At 36.9% G+C, this 24,628-nt stretch overlaps 1 protein-coding gene across 1 annotated transcript in view; it reads left to right on the top strand.

Moving 5' to 3' along the window:
- MYOZ2 (myozenin 2) overlaps positions 1 to 23,815 on the top strand; it is a 58,675-nt gene extending 34,860 nt beyond the window's left edge. The window contains exons 3-5 of the mRNA XM_007952372.2: positions 5,710 to 5,839; positions 13,114 to 13,297; positions 23,584 to 23,815. Of these exons, the coding sequence (XP_007950563.1) occupies positions 5,710 to 5,839; positions 13,114 to 13,297; positions 23,584 to 23,815 (546 nt within the window). The remainder of the gene's footprint in view (positions 1 to 5,709; positions 5,840 to 13,113; positions 13,298 to 23,583) is intronic.
- Positions 23,816 to 24,628: the final 813 nt, after the last annotated feature.

Below are 24,628 nucleotides of genomic sequence, written 5' to 3' on the forward strand. Positions count from 1 at the left end.
TCTACTTCCATAGTGATACTGCCTCGGAAACCCAAGGAGGGGTCGCCATGAGTCGGATATGACTAAATAGCAATGTTTTTTTTTTTTTTTTTTTAATAAGGCACCATATTAGACTTTGTAAGAGGTAAGTAAGTCAGATAAAATTCCCTGTCCTCGCCTATTTAACAAACTAGTAAATAAAAGAGGGCAGTAAGGGTGGTTAAAAAGGCAAACTATAGAAAATTATATAGGAGCTCTAAGAAGAAAGTGTAAATTTTTGTTTCAGGAAGGAGGATCAGTGAAGGGGTATGTTCAAATCAAGACATATTTCACCATGAAATGAGAGAGAGATGCCTCTTCCTAGAGGATTCCCGTGATCAAAAAATCAAGCGTAGGAAATCACGCAGGATATTGGGGAAATTATAAGTGGTTTTGTTTGACTGAAGTCCAGGGTATAACTTCAAAAACTGATGAGAATGACACTAAATAGGTAGGATGGAGAACAGCGCTGAAGCATTTAGACTATTAGTATTCAATCAAGAGTAAAGATGATAGAGAGTTTGTATTTGAATATGTTGGAAAGTGTTTAGAGTGTTAATTTTTGTGCTATAACTTAAACCTCATATGACATATACTAGAGATCATTCCCAAAATGTATTTTTTAAAAAAAAAAATTCTATTACAGACCTAATCCTTTAGTTAAAAACAAACAGACGACAACAAAACACCTTATGCTTTGAGAGTATTTATTTTCATTTACATACATTATCAAAGAATAGTTTGGAATTCTGTAGTGTAGTCTGAGTGCAAAAGTCATTTGGCAGTAGTCATGCATGAGTGAGGCCAGAAAATGGGGATAAACTTTATTTCCTTCATAATTTTATCAGATAAGACCCTTGATTTATGATAATAAGTATTTGATGTTTAGGACATAATAGTCTTTTATCCTCAAAATTCTATAAAGTTCAGTTAGTCTTAAAATAATATCTTAGAAATAAATATAGAAATGAAAATGCATTAATAAATATTTTCTGCATATGTCACACAGAAAAAAAGACAAATGGACCTTTGTTTGCTATGTTCTTAGCTAAATATTTTTCTTCTGAATGCCAAAAGAAAATTTGACCTTATGCACTTCCTAAAAGCATTGCCTTATTTAAAAATAAACCCATTTCCATATATAATTAAAGTAAAGTTTTATTATAGGGTTAAGAACTAGCCATTCTTCTGAGGACATAACCTATTACAATGTCTCCTTTTTTCTCTTAAAAGGTAAATTAAGTGTTCTATATGATTTCTATTTTCTTTTTATGCCCACCACTTGTCTGTCAGTTTGTCTTACTGTGGTGACTTGCTCATTGCTTGATGTTGGGAGCTAAGCTACCAGTATTTCAAATACCAGCAGGGTCACCCATAGGGGACAGGTTTCAGCATAGCTTCTAGACTAAGACAGACTAGGAAGGACAATTTAGCATCTACTTGTAAAAAAAAAAAAAAATTGTCAGTAAAAACCTTATGAATAGCAGCAAACGTCTGATATAATGCCATAAGATGAGCCTCTCAGGTTATAAGACAAAAAATATGACTGGGGAAGAGCTGTCTCCTTAAAGTAGAGTTGATCTCAATGACATGGATGGAATAAAGCTTTCAAGACCTAAATTTGCTGATGTGGCATGAGTTAAAATGAGAAGAAACAGCTGCAAACATAATTAATAAGAACATGGAATAAATTAAGTATGAATCCAGGAAAATTGGAACTTGTTAAAAATGAAATGGGACACAAAGATCCATATCGTAGGCATTAGTGAATTGAAATGAACTGGCATTGGCATCTTTAACTGGAAAAAATACTGTCTACTATGCCAGGAATGACAAATTGAAGAGGAATGGCATAGTCCATCATCAAATAGAGCATTTCAAGATCTATCTTGAAGTACAATTCTGTCAGTGATAGGATAATACTCGTACATATACAAGGAAGACCAGTTAATACTACTATTTTCAAATTTGTGCAACCACTAAAGCCGAAAATGAAGATTTTTTACCAACTTCTGCAGTCTGAAATTGATCAAACATGCAATCAAGGTGCATTCATAAGTATTGATGATTGGAATGCAAAAGTTGGAAACAAAGAAGCAGGATCAGAAGCTGGAAAACATGGCCTTGCTGATAAAAATGGTGCCGGCGATCACATGATGAAATTCTGCAAGACCTATGATCCATTTATTGAAAATATCTTTTTCAACAACAGAAATGGTAACTATACACATGAACCTAACCAAACAGAATAGATACAAATCAAATCAACTAAATCTACGGAAAGACATGATTAAGACACTCAATATCATCAATCAGAAGAAGGTCAGGGGCCAACTATGGAACAAACTGTCAATTACTCACATGCAAGTTCAAGTTGAAGCTAAAGAGAATTTTCAAAGTGCACAAGAACCAAAGTACAAACTTGAGAATATCTCACCTAAATTTAGAGACCATCTCAAGAATTCATTTGCATTACTGAACACTAATAACTGAAGACCAGATGACTCATGCCATGACATCAAGGACAGTCTATATGAAGAAAACAAAAGATTATTAAAAAGACAGGTAGGAAAGAAAAGTCCAAAATACATCAGAAAAGACTCTGAAACTTGCTCTTGAAAGTAGAGTAGCTAAAGTAAATGGAAGAACTTATAAAATGAAAAAGCTGAACAGAAGATTTCAAAGACTATCTCCAGAAGACTAAGTAAAAGTAAAATGGTATAATGAAATATGCAAAGACTTGGAGTTTGAGAACCAAAAAGGAAGGACACACTTGGCATTTCTTAAGCTAAAAGAACTGAAAAAAAATTCAAGTCATAAGTTACTACAAAGAAGGATTCTATGGGCAAGATATTGAACTATGCAGGAAGTATTAAGGGAAGATGCAAAGAATACAGAGTCATTGTGCCAAAACTGGTCAATGTTCAACCATTTAAGTAGGTAGCATATGATCAAGAACCAATGCACTGAAAGCATTAATGAAAAATAAGTTTCCAGGAGTTGATGGAACACTAATTGAAATTTTTAAATGGATGTTCATTTGTCTATACAAAGAAACTTGGAAGACAACTACCTGGCCATACAGCTGGAAGAGATCCATATTCATACCCATTCCAAACAAAGGTGATCCAACATAACAAAGAAAGTATCAAACAATATTAATATTAATTTTGCCAAAAATTTTCTGAAAATAAAATATTTTTAAGTATATATAATAAATATTTTTTTAAACAATTTTGCTGAAAAAACAGCTGCAGCAATTCATCAACAGGGAACTGCAACAAATTCAGATTGGATTCATAAGAGCAAGTGGAATGAGAAATATCACTGCTGCTGTCAGATGGATCTTGCCTGAAACAAGAGAATACCAAAAAGATGTTCACCTGTGTTTTATTGACTATGAAGGCATTCAACTGTGTGAATCACAGCAAATTATAGATAACATTGTGAAGAATGGGAAGTGCAGAAGACTAAATTGTGTTCATGTGGAACCTGTCCATAGACCCAGAGGCAATCATTCAAACAGAACAAGGGGATATTATGTAATTTAAAATCAGGAAAGGTGTTAGTCAGGGCTGTATCCTTTCACCATACTTACTCAATGTATAGACTAAGCAAAAAATCTGAGAAGCTGTACTACATAAAGAAGAATGAGGCATCAGGACTGGAAGAAGACTCACTAACAACCTCCAATTTATAGCTGATATGACTTTGCTTGCTGTGAGTGAAGAAGACTTGAAGCACTTACTGATGAAGACCAAAGACCACATACAGCCTTTAGTATGGATTGCACCTCAATATAAAGAAAACAAAAATCTCTCAACTGCATCAATAAGCAACATCATGATAAATGAAGGAAATACTGAAGTTATCAAGAATATTATTTTACTTGGATCCTCAATCAATGCCAATGGAAGCAGCAGCCAAGAATTCAAACAATGTGTTGCATTGGGAAAATTGGCTGCAAAACACCTCTTTAAAGTGTTAGAAAGCAAAGATGTCACTTTGAAGACTAAGAGGCATGTGACCCAAACCATTGCTCATATGCATGCAAAAGCTGGACAATGAATAAGGAAGACCACAGAAGAATTGATGCATTTGAATTGTGGTGTTGACAAAAAATATTGAATATACCTTGGACTGTGAGAATGAACAAATCTGTCCTGGAAGAATTACAACCAGAATCCTTAGAAACAAGGATGCTGACTTTGTCTCATGTACTTTTGACCTGTTATCAGAAGGGCCCAGACCCTTGAGAGGATATCATGCTTGCTAAAGCAGAGTGTCCAAGAAAAAGTGGAAGACTTTCAATGAAGTGGATTGACACAATGGCTGTAACAATGGGCTCAAACATGCCTCATCCTGTCTTTATGAAGATGACACAGGATGAGGCAATGTTTTATTCCTTTGTATATAGGTACTATGAGTTGGAACTGACTTGGCAGCATCTGACAACAACAACAACATATGATTTTTTAAGTCCTGTATTATTGCCATTGAGTAAATCCTAAATTGTAATACACATATTCACCAAAACCTTAAAAGACAATTGCCTCTTCTAGCATTTTATTTTCTAGAAATCACAATTTTTTTCCTTCTGAAAGCCCATGAAATTTAAAATGCATATTTTTTGGTACATATGACTGCTGTTCAAATATCAGATTAAAGTTTAAAACTTTAGAAATATTAAGTAATTTGATTAAAATCTAACCATAAAATAAAATAGTAATGCAAGGATGACTAAGCCAAATATTTGGATCTACATTAGAAGATTACTAATAATTTTAAAATTAATAGATTCATCTCATAGAAATGTTGTGAATAGTTAACATGATGCCAAGAACACATTAAGACTTGATTAATATCACATTTAATTATCAAATGAACTGTCATAATAAAATATTTCTTGGATTGATATCAGTATAATTTCTCATTCAACTACTCAGTCATATTATCAATTGTCATGGATTGATTTGTGTCCCCCCAAAATATGTGTCAACTTGGCTGGGCCATGATTCTCAGTGATTTGGCAGTTATGTAATGATATAATCATCCCTCAGGATGTGATCTGATGTAATCAGCCAATCAATTGTAAGGGTATTAGGGTGGATACAATACCTTACTCAGGTTTCAGCCCTAATCCAAGGTAATGGAAGTTCCCCTTGGATATGGTCTGCATCACCTTTCATCTTACAATGATAAAAGAAGAGAGAAGTGAGCAAAGAAAGAAGGAACTAACTACCACCGAGAAAGAAGAGCTGGAACAGAGCTACCCTTTTGTAGCCATCAGCTGAGAACTTCCTAGATCCAGGGGAAGATTGATGCCAAGACACATGTAGATGTCCAAGGAATGCCTGGCCCACAGATACTGAAAGGAGACAAGGGTCTTCCCCCAGAGCTGCAGAGAGAGGAAAATCTTCCCCTAGAACTGGTGCCCTGAACTTGGACATCTAGCCTCCTAAACTAGGAGAGAATAAATTTCTGTTTGTTAAAGCCATCCAGTTACGATATTTCTGTTACAGCAGCAAAAGATAACCAAAACACTAAGTAAATTATCGAGTCCCCATGAAACAAAGAAGTGGCATTATATTTAAATTATAAATATACAAATGGAGTCTTACATAGAGACCTTCTATTAGTGTGTTTAATATTTTTGAGTTTTCAGCAGAGTTTACTTTTGATCAAATGCAGTACAATATGGCTATGCAGAATGAGAAATTGGATGGAAGCAACTTGGAAGGTGGTTCACAGCAAGCCCCACTGACTCCTCCCAACACTCCGGATCCACGAAGTCCCCCAAATCCAGAGAACATTGCACCAGGTAACTAATACCCTTACAAATAAAACAATAAAATTGCTGTGTATCTAAAGATATGGCTCAAGTCATTAAAAACCTTTTTTAAATTGTATTTAGATGACACAGCTTTATCATTAAACAACTGGTTTTTGGAATGAATTCAAGAAAAATGTAAAGATTCAGACCTAGAGGGTATATGTAATACATTTGTTGTAGCCATGTGTTCTCTCAGATGATCCTTTGTATTTGTGAGAAATTACTTCCTATTTTTCAAATTAAGTCATTTGAAATTATACTTGTATAGGGCTTTATGAATGGTCTTGATATATATTATCTGTTTTACTTTCACAATAATTCTGTGGCATAGTTATTACAATCCTCATTGTATAAACTAAGAAACTAAGGTTATGAATGTCTATGAGGTCACACTGATCAAGAATTTGGTGTTCTGGTACTGAATTTAAGATGCCTTTTGTGAAATAAAGTTGTGGAGATTGCTTTAGTTAGTCTCTGCTCCCCACAAGGACTTAAGATGCAGTCCCTTAAGAGTGTGTTGTTGTTCATTGCCGCTGAGTCAGCTCCAACTCATAGCAGCCTTATGTAAACTGAATAAAACATTGCCTGGTCTTGAGCTAGCCTCACAATCCTTGCCACGCTTGAGCTCATCATTGCAGTCACTGTGTCAATCTCATTGAAGAACTTCCCCTGTTTTTAATGACCTTCCACTTTACCAAGCATAATATCCTTCTCCAGGGCATGGTCCCTTCTGACAACATGACCAAAGAAGGTGAGACAAAGTCTTGCGTTCTCACTTCCAAGGAGCATTCTGGCTACACTTATTCCAGGACAGATTAGTTCATTCTTCTGGCAGTTCAGGGTGCTTTCAGTATTCTTTGCCAACACCACAACTCAAAAGTATCAACTCTTCTTTGGTCTACCTTATCCATTGTCCAGCTTTCACATGCATATGAAGCAATTGAAAATATCATGGGTTGGGTTAGGCACACCTCTAATGGCGTAGTGCCAAAGGCATTTGACTGCTAACCAGAAGGTTGTCAGTTCAAACCCACCATCCACGCCACGGAAGAAAGACTGGACAATCTACTTCCATAAAGATTTACTGCCTGGGAAACCCAAAGGGGGTCACTATGAGTTGGACTCGACTGGATAGCAGTGAGTTTGGTTTTTGGTTTTGGAGTCTTCAAAGAGACATCTTTGCTCTTCAGCACTTTAAAGTGGTCTCACGTTCTTCTTCATATAGTCCAGTTTCTCGGATTATTTGCTCAGCATACAGATTGAATAAGTATGATAAAAAGATACAACCCTGACACACTCTCTTCCTGATTTTAAACCATGCAGTATCCCCTTGTTCTGTTCGAATGCCAGCCTCCTGATCTATGTACAGGTTCCTCATGAGCACAATTAAATGTTCTGGAATTCCCGTTCTTCTCAATGTTATCTATAATTTATTATGACCCACACGGTCAAATGCTTTTGCATAGTCAATGAAACACAAGTAAAAGTCTTTCTGGTATTTTTTGCTTTCAGCCAAGATCCATCTGACATCAGCAATGATATCCCCCATTGTACATCCTCGTCTGAATCCAGCTTTCATCCTGGAAGTTCCTGGTTAACATACTGCTGCAACCGTTTTTGAATTATCTTCAGCAAGATTTTACTTGCATGTGATATTAATGATATTATTCGATAATTTCCACATTCTGTTGGATCATTTTTCTTTGGAATGGGTACAAGTATAGATAGAGCTCTTCCAGTCAGTTGACCAAGTAGCTGTCTTCCAGATTTCTTGGCATAAACAAGTAAGTGTCTCCAGTGCAGCATCCATTTGTTGAAACACCTCAATGGGTATTCCATCAATTCCTGGAGTCTTGTTCTTCACCAATTCCTTCAGTGCAGCTTAGATTTCTTCCTTTAATACCATTGGTTCTTGATCATATGCCACCTCCTGAAATAGATGAACATTGAACAATTCTCTTTGGTACAGCAACTCTGTGTATTCCTTCCATCTTCTTTTGATGATTTCTTCATCACTCAATATTTTGCCCAGAGAATCTTCTCTTTTTTTCTTGTTCTTTGAGTGCAAATTTACAAAGCAGATTTGTTTTACAATCTACAGTTCATGCACATTTGATTTCATAACCCGATTACAATCCCCAACCATAAAAATATCCCCTCCCTTCTCCCCCCTTCTCTTCCCTGTGATTACCCCTTCCTGTGCCCTTCTTATCTATGCATTCCTGTCTGTACAGCTTTCCCTCTATGTGAATGCTCAAACTAAACCAAACCAAACTCACTGCCATTGAGTCGATTCTGACTCATAGTGACCCAAATTGGGTTTCCAAAGCAGTAAATCTTTACAGAAGTAGATGACCCCATCTTCCTTCCATGAAACAACTTTTGAAGCACCAACATCCTGGTTAGCAGTCAAATGCCTTTGGCCCTATGCCACCATATCTCACGGTTGATTGATATAAGGGGTGCATCACCCTAGGGTAGGTGGGTGTATCTCCCTGGGGTAGGTGTTTTGCATGCAGGTCTTTCTATTGTTGGCCTGAGAGCCAGTCCATGAAATTCCATCTTCTTTCAATATTTCCTGCATCTGTCAATAATTTGCTCATGGAATCTTTCAATATTGTTACTCAAGGTTTGAATTTTTTCTTCCATTCTTTCAGATTGAGAAATGCCAAGCATTTTCTTCCCTTTAGGTTTTCTAACTACAAGTCTTTGTACATTTCATTATAATAATTGGTTTTGTCTTATTGAGCTGATCTTTGAAATCTGCTGTTCAGCTCTTTTATTTTGTCATTTCTTCCATTTGCTTTAGCTACTCTCTGTTCAAGAGCAAGTTTCAGAGTCTGTTCTGACATCTATTTTGGTCTTTTCTTTCTTTCCTGTCTTTTGCTTTATTCATGTATAATGTTCTTGATATCATCCCACAATTCCTCTGGTTTTCAGTCATTGGTGTTCAGTGCGTCAAATATATTCTTTAGATGGTCCATAAATTAGGGTAGAATGTAACGAAGGTCATATTTGGATGTCATGGATGTGTTTTAATTGTCTTCAACTTGAACTGGCATATAAGCAGTTGATATGATATGAGCAAGAACTGTCTATTTCACAGCCAGTTCCTGGCCTTGTCTTGGCTAATATTGAGCTTCTCCATCTTCTCTTTCCACAGATATAGTCAATATGATTCCTGTGTATTTCATCTGGTGAAGTTCATGTGTATAGCCATTGTTCATGTTGTTGAAAAAAGGTATTTGCAATGAATAAGTCACTGATCTTGCAAAATTCTATCATGCCATCTCCGATGCCATTTCTATCACCAACGCTATATTTTCCAACTACTGGTGTTTCTTCCTTATTGCCTAATTTTGCATTCCAATCACCATTAATAATCAACACATCTTGATTTCATGTTTGGTCAATTTCTGTCTGTAGAAGTTGGTAAAAATCTTCAATTTCCTCATCTTTTGCTTTAGTGGTTGGTGAGTAAATATGAATAATAGTAATATTAATAGGTCTTCCTTGTAGGCATACGGATATTATCCTATCACTGACAGCATTGTACTACAGGATAGATCTTGAAATATTTTTTTTGTGACAATGAATGCTATGCCATTCCTCTTCAAATCTGTCATTCCTGGCATAGTAGATCATATGGTTGTCTGATTCAAAGTGGCCCAAACCAGTCCATTTCAGCTCATTAATGCCTAGGATACAATCTTTATGTGTTACATTTCATTTTTTATAACTTCCAATTTTCCTAGTTTCATACTTCATGCAAGTCCATGCTTTGATTAGTAATAGATGTTTGCAGCAGTTTCTTCCCATTTTGAGTCATGCCATGTCAGCAAATGGAGCTCCCAAAAGCTTTACTCCATCCATGTGGACTCTACTTTGAGGATGCAGCTCTTCTCCAGTCATATTTTGAGTGCCTCCCAACCCAAGGGGTTCATCTTCCAGCACTATATCAGACAATGTTTCAGAGCTGTTCATAAAGTTTTCCAGTAATATATTAGACACTGTTTTGTTCTTATTCATAAGGTTTTCAGTGGCCACTTCTTCAAGAAGTGGATTGCCCTTTCCTTCTTCTGAGTCTGTCTTAATCTGGAAGCTCCGCTGAAACTTGTCCATGGGTGACCCTGCATAGGAGGGATCGCTATGAGTCAGATCTGACTTGACGGCAGTGAGTTTGGAGTTTTTTTTATACACATGGACCTCACCAAATGAAATACAAAGGAATCAAATTGACTACATCTGTGGAAAGAGGCAATGGAGAAGCTCAATATTATCCATCAAAACAAGGCCAGGGGCTGACTGTGGAATAGACCACCAACTGCTCATATGCAAGATCAAGTTAAAGCTGAAGAAAATTAAAACAAGTCCACAAGAGTCAAAATACAACCTTGATTATGTCCCACCTGAATTTAGAGACCATCTGAAGAAAAGATTTGACACATTGGACACCAGTGACCGAAAACCAGACAAATTGTAGGATGACATCAATGACATCATATACAAAGAAAGCAAAAGGTCATTACAAAGACAGGAAAGGAAGAAAAGACCAAAAATGGATGTCAGAAGAGACTCTGAAAGTTGTTCTTGAATGGAAAGTAGCTGAAGCAAATGGAAGATATGATGAAGGCAAAGAGCTGAACAGAAGATTTCAAAGGGCAGATTGAGATGACAAAGTAAAGTATTATAATGAAATGTGCAAAGACCTGGTGCTAGAAAACCAAAAGGGAAGAACACATTCACTATTTCTCAAGCTGAAAGAACTGAAGAATAAATTCAAGCCTTGAATTGCAATATTGAAGGATTCTATTGGCAAAATATTGAATGAATCAAGAAGCATCAAAAGAAGATGGAAGGAATACACAGAATCACTGAACAAAACAAAACAAAAAAAAAACTGGTCAACATTCAATCATTTCAGGTGGTAGCATATGATTGACAACCAATGGTATTGAAGGAAGATATCTAAGCTGCACTGAAGGAATTGGCGAAAAACAAAACTCCAGAAATTGACAGAATACCCATTGAGATGTTCCAACAAACAGATGTGGTGCTGGGGTGTTTACTCATTTATGCCAAGAAATTTGGAAGACAGCTACCTGTCCAACCAACTGAAAAAGATGGTTGTTTGCACCCATTCAAAAGAAAGGTGATCCAAAAGAATGTGGAAATTATCAAACAATATCATTAATATCACATGCAAGTAAGATCTTACTGAAGATAATTCAGAAACGTTTCCAGCAGTGTATTGACAAAGAACTTCCAGAAGTTCAGGCTGGATTCAGAAGGGGATGTGAAACAGGATATCATTGCTGATGCCAGATGCACCTTGGCTGAAAGCAAAGAATACCAGAAAGATGTTTATTTGTGTTTTATTGACTGTATGAAAGCATTCAACTGTACGGATCATACCAAATTATGGATAACATAGCAAAGAATGGGAATTATTGAACACTTAATTGTGCTCATGAGGAACATATACATAGACCAAGAGGCTGTTATTTAAATACAACAAGAGGATATTGCATGTTTTAAAATTAGGAAGGGTGTGTGTCAAGGTAGTATTCTTTCACCATACTTATTCAATCTGTATGCTGAGAAAAAATCAAAGAGGTTAGACAGCAGCAGAATTGGAGGAAGGATCATTAACAATCTGCTATATGCAGATGACACAACCTTGCTTGCTGAAAGTGAAGAGACCTTGAAGCACTTACTGATGAAGATCAAAGATTACAGTCTTTAGTATGGATTACGTCTCAACATGAAGAAAACAAAAATCCTCACGATGAAACCAATAAGCAACATCATGATAAGTGTAGAAAAGATTGAAGTTGTCAGGGATTTCGTTTTACTTGGATCCATAGTCATCACCCATGAAAGCAGCAGTCAAGAAATCAGACATTGTATTGTACTGGGCAAATTTGCTACAAAAGACCTCTTCAAGGTCTTAAGGAACAAAGATGTCACTTTGAAGTCTAAGGTATGCCTAACCCAAGCCATGGTATTTTCAATAGCCTCATATGCACATGAGAGCTGGACAATGAATAGGAAGACCAAAGAAGAGTTGACCTCTGAATTGTGGTGTTCACAAAGAATACTGAAAATATTATGGACTTCCAGAAGAATGAATACATCTGTCCTGGAAGAAATGCAGCCAGTATGCTTCTTAAAAGCGAGAATGGCCAGACTTGGTCTCACCTATTTTGGTCATGTTGTCAGAAGGGACCAGTCCCTGGAGAAGAATATCATACTTGGTAAGATAGAGAGTCAGCAAAAAAAGGGAAGACACTAAACAAGATGGATTGACACAGTGGCTGCCGTGATGGGCTCTAGCATAGCAAAGATTGTGAGGATGGGCAGGATTGGGCAGTGTTTTGTTCTATTGTACATAGGATGGCTAGGAGTCAGAGCAGATTCAATGGCAGCTAATGATAACAACAACATAGTGGTATAGATGGGAAGTAGGTGGTTGTGCCTTAGGATACCTGAAGAGTTTTCATTTGATAAGTGTGAAAAAGTTTTAAAGTTTTATTCTAGGAATTTGTATGATTTTAAAATTATACTTTGAGAATATTTCTAGTTCTTATGATGGATGAATTGAGGAGGTGAGACCAAAAGCAAAAACGGTAGTTAAGAAATTGTCAGGAACCGAGTAAACAAGGGATGGACATCTCAGGGAATAATGAGGCCAGGGGCTGAATAGTATAGAAAACAAGTTACTTCCCCCATTTGAAGCTTAAATATTTTACAGAACGCTCAGCAATTTACGATGGGCAAACTGCTCACATATCTCTAAAGAATCAGCTCCCAGAGGAGAAATATTCTGTCTTAATTGCTATTTCTCCAGAGCCTAGACTATGGTAGGCACTCAATACATATTTTTAAATCAACTAACTAATTGTGGTAGCTGAAGCCTCAAATAGATTAATGTAAAAGAGATAATTTTAAAAAATAATAATAAGATGAATATAATTTTTAATTTTACAGTAAGAAATATGTAGTAAGATAGGCAAGGAAGAATATCTGTATAATTTGGAAAAAAGTAAACATTAAGAAATGAGGTTTCTTTTTAGCATTCCACAAGCTTAAAAGGGTTTTAAAATATCTCTTTCAGATTATTTTTTCCTGAGCGACTATAAAAAGAATGCAGTTTTCTTAATTTTACCACTGAATGAAAAATTAAACATGGTAAAATGTTAGGAGGAGTCTAATAACTCTCAATCACTCTGTTTACTTATTCTTATTATATTTTTCTGAAGGATATTCTGGACCACTGAAGGAAATTCCTCCTGAAAGATTCAACACCACAGCTGTCCCTAAGTACTATCAGTCTCCCTGGGAACAGGCCATTAGTAGTGATCCAGAGCTTTTAGAGGCTTTATACCCTAAACTTTTCAAGCCTGAAGGAAAGGCAGAACTGCCCAATTACAGGAGCTTTAACAGGTAATTCATTTACCCTGGGTGACACTGTTGGCATGTGATACCGAGTTTTTGTCATCATGATACAGAGAACAAAATCCTCTGGTGGAAAACATTTTAGTTTTTAATGAAAAGCCTCTAAATGGCAATAGAAGATTATTCTGTACCCCCGACAAAGACTTACTTTTGCAATGTTACTAATACACCCAATCTTGGGTATATGTAGCTTGGAGCAAGTCACTTAACCTCTGCTTACATTAATTTCCTCATCTGTAAAATAAGGGGCTGCACTAAACTCTATGATTGTATGATTACCCAAACTCAAACCCATTGCTATTGAGTCAATTCTGACTTACAGCAATCCTATAAGAGAGAGTTCTCTGGAGACAGAGAACTGCCTCCATAGGGTTTCCAAGGCTGTAAAACTTTTTTTTTATTTTCTTATTGACTGTAACTCCCACAATGTAACCCCTCCCTTTCCACTTCCTCCCTGTGATTGTCTTTTCCCTTGTCTTTCTTTCTTTTGCATCCCTGCCCTCTAAGTTTTCTCCCTGCACAAATGCTGCCCTTCTGATCTCCCAAGGTTGATTTGTTCTAAGGAATGTACTTACCAGGTGTAATTTAACTGTTAACTTCCTAGGCCTGTCTACTGTTTGGCTGGAAGTTAAGCTGTGGGAGTGAGTTCAATTCTGGGCCTGAAGGGTGACTAGGTGCTATAGTCTCCGGGTTTCCACCAGTCTGTATTAGACCAGTAAGCCTGGTCTTTTTTCATGGTTTCGAGTTTGTTCCACATTTTTCTCCCACTCTATCCAGGACCTCCAATTTCGATGCCTTTCCAAGTGGTTGACGGTGGTAGCTGGGCACCATTACTCCTGTTCTCAGGGTCATGTAACTTGAGGTTCCCATGAATCATTAGTCCATTGGACTGTTTCCATACATCTTTGATTTCCTTCACTCTCCTTCACTTTAGATGAGGACAGACCATTTGCTGTATCTTACATGGCTGCTCACAAGCTTTTAAAGCCCTGGTCACTATTCACCAAAATGGGATGTAGAACAATATTTTTGTGTAGTATGTTATGCCAATTGAGCTTGATGTCCCGTGACCATGATTTTGAGCCCACGGCCCAGCAGCTCACTCCACTCCCTCAAAGTGTTTAGCTGTGGCTAAGAAGTTTTCTTAACTTTGCCCCCTGTTAAGGCTGTAAGTCTTTATGGAAGTAGACTGCCATATCTTTTTCCCACAGAGTGGCTGGTGCATTTGAACCACTGACCTTTCCATTAGCAGCCAAGTACTTTAACCACTGCACCACCAAGTGTCCAGTTATGTGGTTAAATACCATTAAATACATGATGTACATTACCTATTTAGTAGAATAAATTAATTTCACTACAACCATTTAACCTACTCCTTTACCTTATAGAATAATAAGCACTATTAATTTATACAAATGTAATCCCCATTACTGATCAATCAAAATAAACAAGAAAGTATCTCTTAATTGTGAGGCTGAAGAAAACAGATTTACCAGATGACAAAGAGTAAAGCTATTTTAAGTTAAATCCATGTTTTGAAAATTTATGTTAGTGATTACAGAGATGCCCAATTATTTTTCAGTAGCAATTCCAAATATTACAGAGGAAGGTTTATGCTTCACTAATTTCGACTAAAACTTGAAACTATATTCAGAGATCTTAAAAATTTCATAAGTAGTCTCTCACTTTGAATGTTTAACATCTCTGTTAATGGACTCTTGTGTGCTAAGGCCAATAAAAATTCAAACAAACAGGATACAGTCTGAATGGTGCCAAAGGAAAGAAAACTCTGTTTTCCAAACAGCAACCTTTCTCTGGATCAGCAGTAGGAGGTAGGGGAAGGGAAGGAAATGTTTTCATTTTCAAAAGAAGAAAATGACCTGCCAATTCGGAGAAGAAAACAAAACAGGATTGGATAAAAAGAGAAAACATAATCCACTAAATGCCAAACCCAAATACTGGATTTCAGTTGCAGAGGTACACATCGTCTTTGGTTTAACTCAGGAAAAGAAAAAATTATGTCCGTGACTAAAATTCATTTCTGGAATTAATAAATACAAGATAAATAAATTGACCAGATTCAGCTTAAATCTAGCAATGTTGAACTCCAGCCTCTTGCATCTAATGGATAACCATTCTCAAAATCCCAAGTATGAACATGCAACCAGTTCAATTGCACAGAGCATCACAATTAGAAGTGTCCTGTGTTTAATACTTTGCTGTCACGAACTTGAAGTTCTTAGTAATTTTTTTTAACAAGGGACCCGAATTTCATTTTGTACTGGGCTCTCCAAATTATGTAGCTGGTCCTGATCGCAGGCTCCAACTTTAAGAAGTTTTGTCTGACCCACCAAGCAGACGAAGATGCATTTCATCTTAGGCTCCTCTGCACTAAGGACATGCTTCCTTTAAAGCACCTATCTTATTCCGATCCACTCCTCGGAAGGAAGGTTGGGCAATCTATTTCTGAAGTGATACTGCCTCAGAAACCCAAGGAGAAGTCACCATGAGTCTGGTCTGACTCGATGGCAAATAACAATAACAACATCTTATTCCTTGTGTGCTGTGTTTTTGTTTGTTTGTTTGTTTTTTGTTTTACCCTTTCAAGTTTCTCTCTTCACTTTTCTGTGAGTTCACTGAGGTAAAGTTCTACTACAGTATTTTTCTGTTTTCTTTTTTACTGTGGTAAAATATTGGTGTTGTTGTTAGGTGCCATCAAGTTAGTTCTGACTCATAGCAGACGTATGTACAACAGAACAAAACATTACTCCGTCTTGTGCCATTCTCACAATCATTGCTATATGTGACACCATTGTTCAGTCGCTCTGTCAATCCGTCTCATTGAGGTTCTTCCTCTTTTTCACTGACCCTCTACTTTACCAAGCATGATAACCGTCTCCAGGGACTGATCTCTCTGACAACATGACCAAATTACAAGGGGTGAAATCTGGCCTTCCTCCATTCTAAAAAGCATTCTGGCTGTACTTTATTCAAGTAAGATTTGTTTATTCTTCTGGCAAGCAGTCCATGGTATAGTAAATATTCTTCAAAAACATTACAACTCAAATGCATCAACTTTTCTACAGTCTTCTTTACTCATTGTCCAGCTCTCAACACATATGAGGCTATTGAAAATGCCATGGTGTGGGTCAGGAGGACCTTAGTCCTCAAAGTGGCATCTTCACTCTTTAACACTTTAAAGAGGTCTTTTACAGCAGAATTGCCCAATAAAATTTATCCTTTGATTTCTTGACTACTGCTTCCATGGGAGTTGATTTTGGATCCAAGTATTTTGTAATATTTGACGACTTTAATTTTTTCTCCATTTTTCATGATGTTGCTTACCGGTTCACGTGTGAAACTTTTTGTTTTCTTTATGTTGAGGTGTAACCCATACAGAAGGCTGTAGTCTTTACTCTTCATCAGTAAGTGCTTCAAGTCCTCTCCACTTTCGGCAAGCAAGATAGTCATCTGCGTGACATAACAAGTTGTTAATGAGTCTTCCTCCAATTCTGATGCTGCATTCTTCTTTGTAAAATCCAGTTTCTCAGATTATTTGCTCAGCATACAGATTGAATAAGTATCATGAAAGGATACAACCCTGATGCACATCTTTTCTGATTTTAAACCATGCAAATTTTTGTTCTGTGTGAACAACTACCTCTTGGTCTATGTACAGGTTCCTCATGAGCACAATTAAGTGTTCTGGAATTCCCATTCTTTGCAATGCTGCCCATTATTTGTTATGATCTACATAGTCAAATGCATAGTTAATAAAAACATAGTTAAATATCTTTCTGGTATTCTGTGCTTTCAGGTAAGATCCATCTGACATTAGCAATAATAGTCCTCATTCCAGGTCCTCTTCTAAATCTGGCCTGAATTTCTGGCAGTTCCTTTTTGATGTACTATACTGCTGCAACCATCTTTTGCTTATCTTCAGCAAAATTTTGCTTTTATGTTATATTAATTATTTGATCAATAATTTCCCTATTCTGTTGGATCACCTTCCAATACTATATCAATATTCCACTGCTATTCATAAGGTTTTCACTAGCTATTTTTTTAGAAGTGAATTGCCAGGTCCTCCTTCCTCATCCATCTTAGTTAGAAAGCTCTGCTGAAACCTGTCCACTATGGGTGACCCTGCTGGTATTTGTAATACTGGTGCCATAGCTTCCAGCATCATAGAAACATACCAGCCACCACAACACAACAATCAAGTCTTAGATATATATACTACATTTTGTTTATCCATTCTTCTGTTGATGTGCACTTGGTTGTTTCCACCTTTTGGTTATTGTGAATAATGCTGCAATGAACATTGATGTACAACTATATTTGAGTCTCTGCTTGCAATTCTTTTGGGTATATGCATAGGAGTAGAATTGGTAGGGATGTGGTAATACTTTATTTGTCAAATTATTTTCCACAGCAGCTGTATCATTTCATACTTCCATCCACATTGGATAGGGTTTCAGTTTTACACATCCTTGCCAACACTTGTTATTTTCCATTTTTAGTGGGTTAAGTAGTACCTCATTGCAGGTTTTATCTGCATTTACCTAATGATTAATGTTGTTGAGCAAATTTTCATGTGCTTATTAGTTATTTGCATATATTCTTTGGAGAAATATCTATTCAAGTCCTTTGAATATTTTTCAACTGGGTTGTCGTTTTGTTGTTGAGTTTTCGTCTTTGAATCTCTAGCACATAGTAGAGTGGCAGACATACCAAACAATCAGTAATTTGTTGTATTAGTACATGAATCATTCAACAAATGCATAAACTACTGATATAAAATGGGAAGGTTCTAAAGTGATAAGATATTTTCTCTTGTGGACATCCAAGAATAAAAAATGTTAATTATGTACTGAATTACATTTGAGTTATAAAGACACTTAAACATACTAAATATACTAATAAGATAATAAAACATAGGACATTCAATCAGCTAGTTGTGTTATGAATGTGATAGCAACTTGGCTTGATATTACTCAGACACAGATTAAGTGGGTTAAGATTCCAAAATATACTGTTCTACATAGAAAGTGATTTGAGAAAGACCAATATCCCTTAATAATTCTCTAGTAAGGTGCAGTATAGGACAGTGGCTAGGAAAGCAGGCCTCAGGCGAATTTGGCTGCCTGGTCAATTCCTGGTTCCACTACTTAATAGGTAAATGACTTTAAATAAGTAAGCCATTTAACTTATCTTTGCCTCAGTTCCATCTGTTAAATGGGCATATAAATAGAATCATCTAATAGGGTTTTGTAATGATTTAGTGAGACAATTATGTAAAGCTTTTGTACTTAAAGTCTGGTCCACAGACCAGAAGCACTAGCATTACCTGAGAACTTGTTAGAAATGAGGATTCTCAGGTCCTACTCTAGAATGACTGTATCAGCATCTGCATTTGAACAAGAACTCCAAGTGATTCATATACCAATAGTCTGAGAAGCACTGAAAACACTGTTTGGTATCTGTTGTTGCTTTGAGATGCTATTGAGTCAGTTCCAACTCATAACAACCCTATGTACAATAGAACAAAGTACTGCCTGGTCCTGCTGCATCCTCACAGTCTCTGTTATGCTTGAGCCCATCATTGCAGCCACTGTGTTAATCCATCTCATTGAAGGTCTTCCTCTTTTTTCACTGACCTTCTACTTTTCCAAGCATAATATCTTTCTCCAGGGACTGGTCCCTTCTGACAACATGACCAAAGTACATGAGAAGATGTCTGGCCAGTCTCATTTCTAAGGAGCTTGACTTTCATCATTACTATGCCTTATGAAATTAAGTAATTATAAAGTACCTGATAGGTGATCTAAGTTTTTACAAGAACTTTTCTAAATTTCTGTCTCTTACCTCCAGAATAATGGTTTTAGGCCTTGGACATGAAATCCTGTGCTTATTTAATTGCTAAGTTACTAAATCAGACTGAAGTTACTGAGCCTGTCAGTGATCTATTATCACCCATATCTTCCATAGCAATTTTGGGAAGAATATGGTAAGGTCAGTCATCTTGAGAAGAGATTCATTAGAAAATGAAATATATTGCTATTCAGAGGGGAGCAAGCTACCAAAAGACAGTATAAAATCATGAGTCAAGGAAATATGAGATGCTGTGTTAGTATAACACAGTTCCATCTGCTACATCCATTGTTGAAGTAATCTATCCAATCTATGGTCATTCCCCTCAGTCATTGAAACTTTTAATATCTCACCTGAGAATACTCCTCTGGAGTATACTGCAAGAGTATACTCTCTCTAGCGATATTCCTATCATCACATTTTGGTAGCTTCAACATCCATTTAAATGATCCGCTGAACTCTTCTATCTCAGTTATAAGAATCATTTTTCAAACCTCTCCTGGCATAGTGCCTAAGACATTTGATTGCTACCCAGAAGGCTGGCAGTTCAAATGCACCAGCCACTCCTCAGAAGGCAGATTGGGCAATCTACTTCCATAGAGCTGCCACCTCAGAAATCCAAGGAGGAGTCACTATGAGTCAGATCCAACTCAACGGCAGTGAGTTTGAGTGAGGTTTATTCACTGTTTCCTTTCCTTAATGTTTGTCGTTATCAATACCTGTGCTACCTCCAAAATCTCAATTTCAAGTATTCTACTCTTTATCAGTTTATAACTTTACTTTTCATTATTATGTACATCAATAATTCTTTAGTTCTATCCACTAATTAACACAAATTTATTGCCACTGAGTCATTCTGACTCATAGTGACCCTATAAGACAGAGTAGAGTTGCCCTCATAGGGTTTTCAAGTCTGTCATCTTTATGGTGGCAAACTGCCCCATCTTTCTCCCATGGAGCAGCTAGTGATTTGAACTGCTGACCTTTTGATTGGTAGCCAAATGCTTGGACCGCTGAGCCACCAGAGCTCCTTTCCAGACTATGTACTCCATCATTATTAATCACTTCATTGTACACACTGTCATCATTCTTTCTCTTCTCCTTAACTATTTTACTCAACCGGTAAAGCTCTAATTCTGCTAAGCACCTCTCTTTCTACTCTTCACCTGCATCTGAGCAGCTGACTGTAGCCAGAGACAAACACAAAATTTTGTTGCCTTACCTTAAATTGATGACCACAAATCTCAGCACTGTCTCAGCACTTGTCAGTTCAACAACATTTGCTAGCTAATTCTTTCCAATCCCCTAGAAGGCAATTTCAGATCTTTTCCTTTCTCCTTAACCGTCCAATACCCAACTCCAGTCCTCACTCTGTTGATGACTGCCCTTGCCATTTTTCTAAGAAATTAGAAGCTATTGGAAGAGATCTATTTCATTTTTCTGCTATCAAACTTACCAAATGATGTGCATCTGAATGTATTTTCTGTCTTTTCTCTTTTAATAGTTGATGAATTGTCCAACCTGTTCCTAAGATCAGCACTTCCTATTGTTTGTTGTTATTGTTATGTGCCATCGAGTCAGACCCAACCCATAGTGACCCCTCCTTGGGTTACCGAGGAGGTATCACTACAGAACTAGATTGCCCAATCTTCCTTCTGAGGAGTGACTGGTGGGTTTGAACCGTCAGCCTTCTGGTTAGCAGTCAAGTACCTTAGGCACTATGCTACAAGAGCTCCCATTGTTTACTAATCCCCAAACTCTCTCACTCAATCTGGAGCTTCTAGATTATCCCCTTTCTTGCCTACTTCAATTTTTCCCTCTCTTCAATGGCATATTGCTATAAATAATATAAACATATTAAAATGTCTCCTATCCTACATAAAAATTCTTTTCTTTATGGTAAAAATATCCATAAAAGACTTGTCTGTATTCATTGTTTCTATTTTCTCATGTCCCATTCTGTCTTGAATTCATTTCAGTCAAGGCTGGATGTTACCATTCCAGTTTAATGGTGAATTCTCAGGTATCAATTTACCCAACCTCTCAGCATTATATGACATGGTTAACCATTCTCTCTGTCAAAAACCACTTTTGTAACTTGTGTATTAGATCATCATACTTTCTAGATTTTTATCTTTCTCAGCTTCCATTGATGGCCTCTCCCCTTTTCCCAAACTCTAAATGTTGAAGTGCTATCTTCTCTATTTACACTCATTCTGGGCTATGATTATATGCAGATCCAAGGTTTTAAATATCATCTGCTTGTTGATGATATCAATTATATTACTGACCCTGACTCTTTTCCTGAATTTCAGCCTGTCCATAGGACATCTCCCTTGAGATGCCTAACAAGCATACAAAACTTAACATGTCAGGATCAATCTCCTGATTTCCAGCCTCCAAACCAAGTCCTTCTCCAACCTGCCTCCTTTAAGTAAATGGCGTTAGCCAAACGAATCAAACTCATTGCTGTCAAGTCAGATTTGACTCATAGCAACCTCTCTTTGGGTTTCCGAGGCAGTGTCACTACGGAAGTAAATTGCCCAACCTTCCTTGCAAGGAGTGGCTGGTGCGTTTGAACTGCCAGCCTTCTGATTAGCAGTCAAATGCCTTAGGCACTACACCACAAGTTGTTGTTGTTGTTGTTGTTGTTGTGTGCCATCGAGTCGGACCTGACTCATAGCGACCCCTCCTTGGGTTTCCGAGGCAGTATCACTACGGAAGTAGATTGCCCCATCTTCCTTCCAAGGAGTGACTGGTGGGTTTGAACCGCCAGCCTTCTGGTTAGCAGTCAAGTGCCTTAGCCACCAGAGCTCCTAGTAAATGGCATTATTATACACCAAAATACTCAAGGGAACAACCTAGGATTTTTCCTTGATTCCACTCTTTGTTTCATACCATCAGCAAGTCTTGTTTGCTCTATCTTCAATATACATTCAATCATTTCCCAACACCTCCAGTGTTACCACCGTAGTCTGACCACCACTATATCTTACTTTGATTACTACAAGAGCCTTCAAATTGAACTTTGTGCTTTCACTATTGCCCATTTTTAGGCTATTCTCCATAAAGCAGTTGGACAGAGGTTTTTTGTTTTTGTTTTTTCTCCAGTATGAATCAGATCACCATTATTTCTATAAACTCATTTTACTTCCATTCAGGAAAGGTGTCTTCTATTTTATTTTTGTCTTGTGATTGTATCCCTAATGTTCAATAAATGAGTAAGTTAATGTATAAATCAAACATAGCTATAGAGTTATGTTGGGCCTTGAATGACAAGATGAGGAGGTTTGACTTTATTCAGAAGATGACAGAAAGACTGGAAGGTTTTGAAGTGGAGCTACAAAGATATGAAAAACATACTTCTCACCCTCGGAAGGAAGGTTGGGCAATCTACTTCCATAGTGATACTGCCTCAGAAACCCAAGGAGGGGTAGCTATGAGTCGAATCCAACTTGATGGCACACAACAACAACAACACCCTCAAGGAGTTCATGATTCACTGATGACCTAAACAAAACAATATCTTTAAAAAGAGAAGCTGAAAATACAAAGTACCCCATCATGAGCACCAAATGACTGACATAAAACAACTGGTGCTATATGAATTTGGTTAAGAATATGTGGGCTGGAATAGTTGATGGGAAGTTAGAACCTGAGGGGCCCCAGAACATATACAAGTAGAGAAAAATCTGGGAGAATATATTTTGAGCAGGAGAAACAGTTTGGAAAGACATGGAGATAAGAAATGTTTGTTATGAGCTCAGGACACAGAAAATAGATTAGTTTAGTCCAAAACTAAGAGTTCACCCTGAGACTACAGCCCTTAGCTGCCCTTCAGGTCTGGAACTGAACCCACTCCTGTGGCTTCCAGCCAAACAAAAGATAGGCATATGAGCTAAACATTTACATTAGGTAGATACACTCCTTGGAGAGATCAGTCATGGGGAAGTAGAAGAGCTGAGTATGCACAGGGAGATAGCTCTGGGGGCAGGATTGCATGGGAGGGAAGGACCCAGGGAAGAGGTAACTATGGGGAGGAAGTGGGAGGGTAATTATTGCATTGTGGGAAATTGCAGTCAATGTCATGTGTATGTGAGCTGCTGTATGGAAAATGAATTTGCTCTGTAAACTTTCACCCAAATCACAACAAAAACTAAAAACAAAACAAAACAAAACTTAAGAGTTCATACAAAGGAGCTTTCTACTAATTTGTTAAGAAATAACTTTTATCAGAAAGACAGACATGATCCTTAAATAGAAATGCTTGCCTCAAAAATGAAAACTAATAACTATACTAAGAACATAACAATATGGGCATAAAATCACAAATCAAAATTGTTTTCTGTTTCTTGGTAAATAAATTAATTAACATTTCTTTTTCTTTTCATTTCCTACAGAGTCGCCACCCCATTTGGGGGTTTTGAAAAAGCATCAAAAATGGTTAAATTCAAAGTTCCAGATTTTGAGCTACTACTGCTAACAGATCCCAGGTTCATGGCCTTTACCAATCCCCTTTCTAGCAGACGGTCCTTTAATAGGACTCCTAAGGGATGGATATCTGAGAATATTCCTATAGTGATAACAACTGAACCTACAGATACTACGGTACCAGAATCAGAAGACCTATGAAAAGAAAGTTGTGATTATATATGCCACAAAACCTCTGAACGTAAAAGTTCCTGTTTTATTACTTTATTTACTGACAAAGCCACTTACACTTTACCTTAGTAGCAGTAATTTAATAGCAATTTAGCAATTTTCCTTTTATGGCATTTAACTTCAACCTCAGATAGAATACTAATAAACAATTCAGAATCTTATTTAATAATAATAATAATAATAATAATAAAAACCTTTAACTAATTTGTCTTCATTCATAATTTTGTTTTTATCTGGTCTGGAAAAGAACAAATATTTCTGCCTTTTCACTGTGGAAGTCCAGTAGAGTAATTGGCAACAAAGGGTTTAACTTTTGTTTCATTCAATATGATTTATTTCTGTGTAAGTTTTTCAAATGGAACTAGAATCAAAATGCAATGTTAGATTTGTAGACTCACACAGAGTCTTATTAAGGGAGGAGAGCTATGAAAGAAGATATATGAACATTATTGATGGAGAAAAGGGTTGAATTCTTTGTTTCTAATGACCATGATAAAATAGAATGTCTTGATAAAGACTTTTCATTTCCTTAGTTATTCTGAGAATTTCTGAAGTGCTTTGTATTGTGGGCAGGCTTTAAATCACTAGGTAATTATTCCAGATGACATTCTCCAGAGTTCAACTGTGTTATTATATTCGTTTAGTATTAAGTCAAGGAGCCCTAGTGGTGCAATGAGTAACCTACTAACCTACCTACCCAGCAGCTCCATGAGAGAAAGAGCTGGCAAGCTGCTCTACTCTGTCACATGGAGTCACTATGAGTCAAAAACCCATTTGACAACA

This window comes from Orycteropus afer, unplaced genomic scaffold, assembly GCF_000298275.1.
Source record: "Orycteropus afer afer isolate SDZICR_OR568_19922 unplaced genomic scaffold, OryAfe1.0 scaffold00332, whole genome shotgun sequence".
NCBI lineage: Eukaryota > Metazoa > Chordata > Mammalia > Tubulidentata > Orycteropodidae > Orycteropus > Orycteropus afer.